Raw genomic sequence first — 12500 nt, 5'->3', positions numbered from 1 at the left:
GTAGTGATATCAAGTTTGAATCTGATCATTTATCTATTAAAATAGCCAAGAGTAAAAATGATCAACTTAGAGAAGGGAAAATAGTTGTTATCGCCAATTCATTAGGAGAAATGTCCCCTGCTAGCTTACTGAGCTCGTATTTTAGTATGGCAGGAATTTCGGAAGATTCCAAAGAATACATTTTCAGACCTATTCATGCTAGTAAAAAGCAAAAGCAACTGGTATCTGTTAATAAGCATATCTCTTATACTACATACAGGGAGTCATTTAAAAGTTCTTTCAAAGGAATTGTACCTGACATAGCCAATTATAGTACTCACTCCGGTAGATCAGGAGGTGCTACCTTAGCCGCTAATTCAGATGTGAAGGAAAGAGTATTTCAAAGACATGGTAGATGGAAAACCAAGAAGGCCAAGAATATGTATGTCAAAGATTCCCTGAAAGCTCAGCTTGATGTTTCGAAAGCGCTGTCCTGCTAAATTTATATATTAAAGCTGACTGATGAATCCACAAACTCAAGCCCTACCTTTGGCTATCTATATAGGGGCTTGTGGCGCTTGCTGTCCTACATGCCCATGTATCTACACAGTTGCGTTGTGATTGAGTTAGTCGTGTTGTGTCTGATTGGATAGTGGAGTCAAAATATGCTATTTCTGACAGTTGTAGCCTGCGAAATTGGCAGAAATGGATATTTTGACGGCACGGACCAGAGGACTGGGTCCGGTTGTCTGGTGGGGATTATGGGTAATTTGTCGTACAAATAGTGATCCGTTAGGGATTTGAATCAGTCTAGGTTCAGCTTTCTTCGCCTACTTTTTTTGTTAATTTTCCCCTTAGCCTCCATAGGGTAGTGGCACTTGCATAGGGTTTGGAGAATACGTTCCCTCATTCCCAAAGGGTTTTGGGTTTTCGTATCCGGCAGGTGCCCAGTGTAATTTTCCTTTAACAAGTTTTTAGGAGGTCAGTACCATTAAGAATGCTTACGTATTGTTATGCTAGAGCGGAGTTTGTACGCATATGGTAAGCAAAATAAACCGGCTTGTGGCGCTTGCTGTCCTACATGCCCATGTATCTACACAGTTGCGTTGTGATTGAGTTAGTCGTGTTGTGTCTGATTGGATAGTGGAGTCAAAATGCAGTTTTGTCGACAACCTCATGCAAGCATGAGGGATGAGAAGAAGATGACAGAATTCAAACAAGAGAGCACCGTTATCCTTGAGACCGCTAAGTTCCCTAGTAACAGATTGAATCAAATATTAGGCCCCGGAACATAGCAAGTCCTAGCAAGACTTTGCGACATACGTGGGACAAAGAATACGAAATTCTGGATTTCCCTGCAAGCCACTTCTCAGAGAATCATCCTGTGACCGAGCGAACTATGCCTAGCTACTTCGGAGCTATCTATGATCCACTTGAGATTATTTCTCCTACTATGGCTGAAGGAAAGCACAGTTATTGGCTAGCTTTGATGAGTAGAAGGGTTGGAATATTGAAAGACCACAGGTTTAAGCGGTGAAACAGGAATATTGAAACAATGCAGACACCAAGAAGAGATGAAGAGAGATGAAGTCGAGCCCGGAAACGAAAGAGTGAGGAAACCTGCAGTCCAGAGAGCTCCTGAAAGGAATGAAAGGCAGATGCAGGTAGAGGAAGAGAACCAAGATTTAAAATGGACTGTGCAATGATGGGTTGAATGACCTTTTGTGAAAGATTGTAAAAATTGCTATTGTCAATTTTTAAAGGAGTACGTGCGACGCTTTGTAGGCGTACACCAACCAAAAGGGGAGGTCCAAGTAATTATATGCATAATGACGTGTATGATAACCATTGGGCGAGAGTAGAGAGAGAGTAGAAAAACTGTGAGTTGATTAAACTTTGCAAATCATGACGCAAAGATTCACGGTACTAAGTGTACCGTTTGAGTGTACCGTTCGAGTGTCAACACTCCAGTCTGGTTGGTGGGATGAAATTTATAGGTTTTGCCAATTTGCTTGTTCAATTTCGACAGAATAAATTTGAGACAGCAACAAATTCGCAGTTCTTTTGTTTAGAAACGTATCTTAACTAAAGCCGCGGTAAAGAAAAAAATAAATAAATAAGTCGGTAACTAAAATAAGTAAGGAAGTAAATTTGTAAATCAATAAATCAATAAAAACACGTGCAAGCGCAGACATGGTTCAAAAAAGTTAAGTACAGGCTTGAGGAGTTGCCTTAATTAAGAGGAGGAAAGGAAAGGAGAGGAGAAAAGGGGGTTGAATCACGCCATGTCAGGGGTTTATTGCTCGGAATGAAAGGCTCCCGTTCTCATCATTCGACTTGTTCCGGCTTTTCTCAGATCATATAACTATATAGAGAATGGCTTCTTGCGATCTATATCGCCTACTTAGCCAGCATGATGTACGATAAATCCCAGTACATCACAGGCCACAACTGAATTAACTTACGAATTCGAATTTTCGCGACTACCTGCATCACTATTTTTGTATAGCCTAAGTCAAAAAGACTCCTTTTTCCTTAGAAAAAAACAGTCTCAATTCTCGCCATCCACAAAAACTACAGGCGGTAAATAGGGCCGTGCAGTGATATATTCTCGTATCAAAAAACTTCGTCATTTTCTGGGTCCTCATTAGGATCTGAAGTCACCTTTGTGTAATTTACAGTACACCCGAATGGACCTCCAAAGTATTTAATTTTAGAGAGAAAAAGGTGATGTAAGAATCCTACCTACGAATTCTTACCTTAGTTAAAACGCTCGACCCATCACTCAAGGCTATGTAAGGATGTAAGGCTTCCTTAGAAACATAAAAATAAGAAATACGATCTGTTTCATCATCTTCTTCCATGACAACAATCTTCTTGCCATTCAACGTAAAGCAAACTGGGACAATGTCGTCTTTTGAATCCTCAAACATAGCTGTGCAGCGAATCAGATCTCCTCGACGAGCCATGCGATGACCTTAAAGTCAAAACACAGTAAGGAATATGGGTAATGTCAAGAGGAGAAAAGGTTTCATGTTTTTGGAAAAAAAATGTACTTGTTGCAATCAAAATATATTGCAAAATTTCATGTCAACCGTGATGTGGAGACAAAGTTGGAACCACTAAAACGACTTAGGCTTCCCCAAGAAACATTTTATAAGATTATCTTTTTGAGCCATTGTTTTTATTATTATCAAAGGCAAATAATTAGGTAATTAATTAATGATTCTTTCTTATTGCTTCGCAAAATTATATTTGAGGTACTTTTGCACTATTTTTTTTGTTGTTAGTTTTAAGGCTAACAAGTACCAATAAAAGGCGGGTAATTCTTTGTGACAATTTATTTTCTGTTTATCAAACCTTCATTGTCTTTGCCGGAATAATCATAAGCAGAACCAATGCTGTGATATATTTTTCCGTCATCAAGGTGGTATCCTAAAGAGCCCATTTCCCATCCGGGCTCCGAAGTTCTTAAATAATCTTCAGGTACCAATCCTATCCCAGGCCAGAGTGTTTTTCCTGTTTCTAAAACTGTAACCTGAAATGAGCAAAAAATATAATTTGTGATTATTGTAAATTAGCATAAATTGCTATTTTGCCGCCAAGTATCGGAGGCCTGGTGAGTCGTGTTAGGTGCGCAGTGGTTTGTGGGATTTAGGTTTGTAGTGCGGGCGTTAGTAGGCTTAGTCATTCTACGGTCAGCCTTCGCCGCGTGCACAAATCCAGTTTCGTTTATTGTTATATCGCGCTATTAATTTTGTTTAATGCCTTCATTAGGCTGTTTGTATCCACTCCAATAGCTAAATACATGGCACGATGGCTTGGCAGGTCCGGTTGAATAGTGGAGGGAAAATGACCTTACAGTAACCGGCCTTTACTATCTTTTACGGCCAAATTTAAGAAACCTGCCGTCTGAGAATCAAGAACTGAAACATCCCAAACCCATGCTCGAAAAGCTTCGTTATAATTGGTGCTGTGTGTAGGTTATCGTTCTTGGGGCTAAAAATGCTTTTATTTCCACTCCTTGCATTGTAAATTGCAGGATTAAGACTTCAAGCTTATTAATTATTTATTTGATGCCTAAGATGTGTTTAAATCCTGTCACAACAGTTCCTAAGAAAAATATCATTCTGGTTTTACACTATTGAGGTTTACAAAGTAAAGATTTCTTACGTGGGTGTCAATTCTCGTATTAATAGATTCTTTCGTCTCGTTAATCTTAGGACCGACTTTGCAGATCCAAAAAATCTAAGGTGGTGTATAAAGCAGTCTGTTGAGACTGTGACAGTTTCTATATTATATTATTATAGAACAATCGTGTTTTATATTGAGTGAACGAGCTCAAAAATAAACCGGCGTACGTGTTCTTATCGGCCGCTGTTGTCAATTTCGATCGATAAAAGGTTTTTGTAAAAGAAAAAATTCTCGAGCATAGCAAAAAAAGTTGCAAGCACGCGTTATCTTTATTTGGTTAGTGTTTTGTATCATATCTCTCCATTGCCGTCTTTCCCATCTTCTGGAGTTGATTTTGTGAAATATAATCTGTGGCTGTTTCCTCATAGGTCCGCACTATTCAAGTGGATTAGGAAGAGAAGATAATTCTGCTCTATTTTCATGGAAGGAAAGGAAAAGAACTTCAAATACATGCATTCATTTTGAACTAAGAACTTCGTAACGTAATGAAAAAAAACCAACGTCGCTGACTAAAACTAATCTTCCTCGAGTTTTCAAAACTTTCAACCACTACTCGATTAGCGACATTTTCCAGCCTCCCGGTCCTTTCTTTTTAACGTTTCATGATGAATTGGAAATAAATGTGCCATTCTTTAGCCGACCTGGAAATGTTTCCCCGGCGATTTTGCCGCCATAAGATCTTAACTAGTGCTTAAAGTAAGGCGTGACATATTACAGTCGCGTTATCTGCACAGTAAAAGTTGCGCACAAACAATTAGCGCGAACGTCCTTAAATATAGTTTCGTATTTCCTAACGGAATATTGCCTCTGAAGATGAATGTTGTAGCATGCGAAACGTCAAGCTATCACACAGTAATGTGTGTTTTACTACGTTTGTTCCCCTGTTTGTGTGTTGTTTTTTATTGAAATTATTTTTTTCTTCAATTCCTTTACATTTGAATAGGACCGCAATAATAATAATAATAATAATAATAATAATAATAATAATAATAATAATTAAAAATTATTCACCGAAGTGGAGGGGAATAGTGGTGGATATTTACCGAGCCGCGAAGCGGCATAATCAATTAGCTCATTGAAAACACGCCGTTATTCCATCACATTCCCCCGTTTCCGCCCGTGCTGATAGCGTCAGTGATGCTTTGCGCCATTTCGAGTTTAAATTTGGTCTCTCCGCTTGGAGCGTGGTCTTTTCGTCCTGTACTCCACAAAGACAGTCGTCTTTTGCTATTAACCTTCCGCTTGGTCAACCACCACCAGCCCGCCGTTTCCATGGCGGATCAACTTAATGCTCTTCCTGACCTTCCGGCTCCTGCTGGAGCGCAGCAAGTCGCAGAGCCGGCACAAAATCTTCCTCAAGAGTTGGAACCCATAGCTGAGCCTGCCGCGGCGCCTGCCGCCCCAGTAGAGACGAGGTAACTTTATTCTTGTTTCTGCTTCGCTTTTTGTAGGGGTAGTCTTGCTACGTTTGTGGAGGATTTTTTCTGCTTAGCCCGGTTAGCGTTTTGTCTTCGGTCGCGTAATTTTCATACGGATTTTGGTGTTGTTTTGGTGCGCGATACAAACATTCTGTCAGCACGTGCCCGTTTATTGTCCACGCTTTGTTGAACTTTTTCACAAGGAATGTTACCGCCTCGTGCGTTGTTGTCTACCTGCTTACTGCCCCTCGTTTTCCCTAGTTCCAAATTTTTCCCTCGGTATATTGGGTTTCGCCTTGGTATCTGTTTATTTTAGTATTTAAGGAAATTCTTAGTTTCTGGCATGATTAATGTGGGACGGGTCTAGTGCCGGACAGAGTAAGAAAAGCCTTGTTTGTGCCATGTCTCCGGCGTTACAATTTAGTGTGGAGCAGCCCGCTAGTTCCTTTTTTGGCGATGGTATTAAGGACATGTGTGTGCTTAAATATTATGGGTTTCCACTGGTGAAGTCAGTTTTGCGTGTGTTCTAATTTGGTATTCCACCAGTGAAGGGGTTTGGTACAATATTCGTAATTTGGTGCAACGCTAGATTTTCTAAACTGGCGAAGGCAGCTCATAACATAGATCTTACAAGTTGCACATGATTTATGGATTTCCACTGGTGAGGGCGGTGTTGCGTTCAGTTCAGTATTCCACCAGTGAAGAGTTTTATGGAGCGTTTGTTTGGTATACCGCTAGTTTTTACTGACGAAGGCATATCCTCGGTAGACGTTGCGATCAGTGTACTTATAACGTAAGGATTTCCGCCAGTTGAGACAGTTTTGCGCGGTCTATGTATAGCTTCATTAGTATGGTTGCGCTTTTTTCAGTGTTACGCTTTGCCGCGGGTTACGGCGATATTATGACGTAGGATGTTATTGTTTTCTTGCACTGTTTGTTTTATTATGCTCTCCTTCGGTGGGGAATGTTTGGTATGCCACCAGTTAGTGACTTTTTAGGTTAACTATTTTTGGAGAACGTTGGGGCATGTTGCTGGTGAAGACAATAGCCTCAAGAGTGTTTTCTTTTTCATGATAGGTTGCCGATCGCATTAGAGTATTAGAGGAAAAGGTCATTTCCTTGGAACGTCTTAGGACTCTAGACAGTTCTGAGTCAGCCTTGGCTGCGCTTCGTCGTTATATAAATCGACCAGCAGCGATGTTTGACAAGTATGAGGCGGTTGAGCTCTTACAGTCGTTGTTGCGTTTGGCCAGAAACGAAAACCACCAAAAAGCCGATGAGTACGCTGCCGCTTTGGATGAGATAAAGACCAGGTCGGATTTTGTGGATGACCAACAGCTTGAGCGTCTTTTTCTGGGATTGTTGGGGGATCCCGTGCGAGCAAAGGTGGCCAAAGACGCAAACGCGATTTTGAAGGGAGTCGGAAAGACACCTCCACCTCCCATGCCTGTTCGTCCTGGTTCTGCAATGCGCAGGCCAGCCCCCTACCCTGGCCGTGCCCAGGTTCAGTGCTTCAGGTGCTTAAGATGGGGACATATCGCTCGGGCGTGCCGTGCCCCACCAGCGGGGCGACAGTTTGGTCGCGGTCGTGTTTGACAATAGTCTCTTATGCCTCAGTTTACAATAAATTTTTGTTCTCGCATTAGTTTGTTTAACGTTTTCTTTTTCACCCTATTTCACTCACTTTCTTCGTTGACCTTGGGGGGCCTGCTCTGTGTCTCAATTTCGGACCTAGTTCGGAGCTCGGGGTCAACGAAGGGGTGGTTCCCCTGCTTTTGGCTGATTTTCGCGATTTTCGTTTATCAAATTTCTCCCTTTTCTTTATAGGGTCCTGTTTCATTTTATTCCAAAGTTAGTGCTCTTGCTCCTCCTTCCGGTGATATCCCCGTGTGTAGTATAAGGCAGGGGACCTCCCCTTTCGTTGGCCCCCTTCCTTCGCCGAGTATGGTCGTTGCTTCAATGGACCTGGCTAACATCGAGCAGTTACGTTTCTTTCATCCTACGTTTTTCAGAGCCGGAGAAATTCATAATCATTTGCCAGTGTGGGAGAGATTGCTTAGTGGTCATAGCTCATCTCAAGCGAACTTTTTTTGACATTGTCCGGGAGGGTGTGAAGGTCGACTGTTTTTTCAAGCCGCTTTGGAGTACCGTTTAGAATTATGGTTATTAAGAGGAATTTGAGTAATGGAGAGAATTGAAGGGGAGTCATGTTGGAAACGTTTGGTACCCGTGTTGTTTGCCAATTTATGAGTTATTGTCGTGATGGCGAGGGCAGGAGCGGACTCTTCCCATAACTTAATCCTATGCGATGAGGTAATGAGTATGCAGTGAGGATATGGTACTATTCAACGACGCTGAGGTGAATAATTGTTTTAGTATATACCACAAAAGTTGAATAAATAGCGGACCAAAGAGTAACTTTATTTTTCACAATATACCGCAAAAATTTCGACCAAGAGCTGCCCGAATAGCGGTAAGTGATTTTTTATCGTAAAATGTTCCGTCTCGCCTTCTTGCCGACAAATAAAACTTTTGCAGGCACTGAATGGTTGAGTTAAATTCCTCTTGTTGTTGAAACCAAGCTGAAAAACAGATTGTTTCATTGTTTTCATTGTGATTTTAGTGCTCGACAGTTTTCGTAAACAAGGCATTGTATTTTGATTTTTCTCCTTAGAATATGAGGCTGGAGAGATTAAATAACTTAACATTAAATACTGTTTCACCAAACTTTGTTGCCATTTTTGTGTTTTTCGGTACAGCCTCCTCATTAATTGAAAGAATTTCCTTTTCGGAAATCGAAGCGAAACGGGAAGCCATTTTGTTTCTCTTCGGCTGCTCGGAGGTGAATAGTCATTGGATAATCAACTCCCGGCTAGCCAATCAGCGCGCGCCAAAAGCACTATTCACTTGTGTGGTATATACTACTACTACTACTACTACTACTACTACTACTACTACTACTACTAATAATAATAATAATAATAATAATAATAATAATAATTAATAATGTAATATAATAATCTTTATTGACTCATACTTTATTACAAGAAGAAATGTTATATACATTAAAACATTTACAATAGGATTTCTTTGGAAAAGAAAAACGTAGTGAGTTCTTTCACGCGATGAGGAATATCGCGCCAAAGATCTATTGCCTGAAACAAGAACATTTGTTTGCCCATGTTGGTTCGAGGAGTTGCCTTGCAGAGGTTTGTTTCGATGCATATCTTGTATGGTATGTAATTTTGCCGGGTGCTGGCAAATTGAAAAAGATTATCAAATGCGTTTGGCCACAAATGGGTAAACTTTAGGGAAAGTGTGGAAACGAGGCCAGACTTTTAAAGAAAAGATTTCTTTGAGCCAGCTTTAAATTATGCAATGACAGAACTTTATAACTTATAGCTGTTGAATACTTTTTTTATTTCTTATTTTTTTTTGGTATATGGAAAGCCCATTTTATGATTTTCAGTTCATGTCCCTTATGAGTTTAATATCATTATTAGTATTCTTATGTAGCCAGTATTGTCGGCTATTCTCCTATTATCATATTTTCTGTTTGTTATTTTTCTTTTCAAATGCAGTTTTAGTAGGAAAGTAGAGTTTACTTTTTTTTTTCTCACAAATGTCAGAGTCATTGACTAAGTTGGATAACACATTCTAATAGACCACTTTCATAAATGGCGACCACTTTTACATTTTTTTGTCTTTATGTTAATTAGACCTACTGCCCTCATTTTGGAACAAATATTCTTATGAAATTTGCTCGTCGTACCAAGGCTAGAAAGGCTTATTAACATTAAAACAAAAGAACATTTTATTTGGCCACCATTATGAAAGAGGTCTATAGCATACCAGGTAAAACGTTCCCGATTTCATCGATTCTTATAAACATATTCAAGTGATATAAGCCAATCAAATTAAAAATAAAATGAGAATTGTTAGGTTTTACTCAATATACTGCTGTTGATACAGGTATGAAACACTTTTACTTACCTCAAAATGAGGATAACTTTTCGAAAGGGGCTGGCGGAATGTTGCTCCGTGGTAACACTTTTCTTTTTTTTTACAAGACTCTCCACATTCACACGTCAACAGGTGCCCTTCTATTTGTATGCCCACGGGGTCAATTAACCAAGCCTTAAAAAAAAATTACGAGAGCATTTGAAATAAATTAATCCATAGTCTTGACATAAAATATGAAAATGATGAGCAAATATTCGTAGGATCCTTTTCAATTCCACCCAAGAAGACCCATTTTTTTGATAAAGTGACGTATAGATGAGATTTTTATTGAGTAGAGCTCATTAAACTCTTTGGCGTAGCAAGCAGTATTTGATGAGCCTGCATGGAAAGTCAAAACGAAAGAAATGTACAATAAAACATTTCATAATTTCTCAGACAAATACAGCCTCGCTCCCAGAGTCCTCAATAATTTTGGGCAGCGGTGAAATTAAAGGGCATGGCAATACCCGATTTATACAAGAAGCAACGTGAAGTCGACGTTAAGGTTATAGTATCATAATTGTTGTGGTAGGTTTCCAAGCAATCTTGAGATGATTTACGGATTTGATCCGCATGGAATCGAAGAAGCCACGCCGGCGAAGTTTTCTTTTTGCAAATAACGTACGTTGCTTGTAGCCGAACAAGTATCTTATTAATAAAAAATGCTAGCTTCATATACATATAAATAGTGATAGCCTTACTTCGTTGGTGAATTTGGAAAAGATGAGAGGCTACAAATTGCTAAATTCCATACTTAACAATAATTATTCAATGAGCGCGAGTTGGATATGAGATGGCAAGTAGCCAATAAGGCGCTTAGCACCGAGTTGGCTATAATCAGTCTCACATCAAACAAGCGCGCATGGACTGATTGTCTAGTGAAATTCTCTTTAAATTCTGAACGTCTTGACACTTGAAAATTAAAGTCAAATTTCATTAAATTTTATTATATATTTCCATATTAGGTCATACGGTATATGAGCTGATAACCCGAGAATGAGTGAACCAATCAGAAAGCTAGAAACGCAATACCAGCATAACCCTAAACTTAGAAATAATAACCTCTGGCCCGTGAAGAGGCAACGCGAGATCCTTTGCTTGAGAGTTGAAGCTTGAACAAATAATCTGTGTGGCCATTTGTCGACTTCCTTGCGTTTCGTCCAGTAGCCGATCAAGTTTTATGTCACCTTTACAATTAGGAAAGAGACAAAGCTCAAATTACTAACACGCGAAAATATTTAACAATTCTTTGCCGAAGGTGAGGTGAATATCGGTGAATAAAAACCGAGACGAAGTCGAGATTTTTATTCACCGATATTCACCGAGCCTGAGGTGAATAATTGTTTTTGTATAATTACATAGGTTAAAATTTGAAAAATATGCATTTTCTTTAACACAACTGATTTCTTCGTCTGTCACCTCGAAAAGCCGGCTTCCGGCCATTTTGAAAAAAACCGCTTTGGTGATTATCTCGTAATAATCACCTCCAGTGCAACCAATCAGCGCAGAGAATTTTCAATATTCACCTACCGGTATGTAATTATAATAACGTAAAACATAACGCAACAGTTACTTTTTTACAAATTAAACTGGTTTTGCTAACTTTGGCAATGAACTTTTGCTTTGAGGTTCCTTCAGTGTTGTTTCTACTACTGTTTATCATCATCATCATCATCATCATCATCATCATCATCATCATCATCATCATCATCATCATCATCATTATTATTATTATTATTATTATTATTATTATTATTATTATTACGGTATCTTTGCTTCTTTCTCAATATCTCATTTATACCAACAAAGCGGGATGTAAGTCTTTGGCTTTGTGGCCTTCATCCGTTTTTGTTTGTTTGTTTTTTGTTTTTCGTAAAGTTCTGCGTATGTTTTTTTGTAGAAGAACTTAACAATTTCAGTGTTGTGAGATAGAATCCATTTTGGGGCTTAATTAAGTAGATACAGTGTTTCTCTCTTGTCTTCTGTCAGTGTGCTGAGGTGTTAAGTTCCGTCTTTTCCTTTATCTTTCCTACTTCACATACTGATCCCTCAAGCATGTACCATTTATTCTTGACCTTGTCCCACACAGACATATCTATACGATTAGCACCATTTGATGGTGCTCTCTTTAGATGAAATGGAACATTCCGTTGTACTTTGCTTGTGGTATTCTCTAGTACTGATTGAGGTTGTTTTTGCTGGTACCATGGTTTGCTGTGATTGCTTTCCTGGTATCCATACTTGTATAGTAGATAGTGGTAAATGGGTCTGAGCATATGATCGTGTTTTGCCATGTAAAGTGTTTGTGCATTTTAAAGCACATGCTTAGAACATGTGTTGTGGATTCGATTATCATTATCATTATCCTAGTCAGCCGTTAAAACCTTTGTATGCGATATACAGTTAAAATGTAGGATGACGAAGCGCGTGAGCGTAGCCCGTTAACCATCGTGAAAACTATAACAAAAATGTAAATTAAATATATATAAAAAATCAGCTCTATCAATAACACTTCGATCGAAAAGAAAAGAAAAAAACTTGATTTAAACAATTTAAGACATCTAAAATTTAAAACAGTAATCATAAAGTTTTAAAAATTCTCTTAAACGTATTACTTATTCGGCTATAGAAATTCATTGATTATAAAGTCATAACTTAAAAGTCCAAAAGACGTTGAAGAAAGAGAGTTAATTTCTTATTGGGAAATCTCACTGATCTCTAACTTTTAACTGCACTACATTGAAGTTCTTCTTTAAGACAGACTGATGTGGCAGTGCTTTCGTTACTCTACTTACTAGTAACAGGAAATAAGTTTCTATAGATTGCATTGTATTTTGTTCCAAGCTCCTCCAATTTGTTAATGATCAGTGGCTAAAAGAATAAAAAAATAATCAGTGGGTTAAGGCC

The 12500-nt window shown here is 38.9% G+C and overlaps 1 protein-coding gene across 2 annotated transcripts in view; it reads right to left on the bottom strand.

Annotated features, from left to right (window-relative positions):
• Window positions 1-12500, bottom strand: part of LOC137979929 (uncharacterized) — a 58966-nt gene that overhangs the window by 9807 nt on the left and 36659 nt on the right. For both annotated transcript variants that reach the window (XM_068827245.1, XM_068827246.1), the window contains 5 exons: window positions 12389-12464; window positions 10656-10780; window positions 9585-9728; window positions 3340-3517; window positions 2739-2956 (listed from right to left, as the gene is read on the bottom strand). In XM_068827245.1, the coding sequence (XP_068683346.1) occupies window positions 2739-2956; window positions 3340-3517; window positions 9585-9728; window positions 10656-10780; window positions 12389-12464 (741 nt within the window). The remainder of the gene's footprint in view (window positions 1-2738; window positions 2957-3339; window positions 3518-9584; window positions 9729-10655; window positions 10781-12388; window positions 12465-12500) is intronic.

Source organism: Montipora foliosa, chromosome 12, assembly GCF_036669935.1.
Source record: "Montipora foliosa isolate CH-2021 chromosome 12, ASM3666993v2, whole genome shotgun sequence".
NCBI lineage: Eukaryota > Metazoa > Cnidaria > Anthozoa > Scleractinia > Acroporidae > Montipora > Montipora foliosa.
The sequence above is the reverse complement of the archived record's forward strand: the minus strand, read 5'-3'. Positions and strand labels throughout refer to the sequence as shown.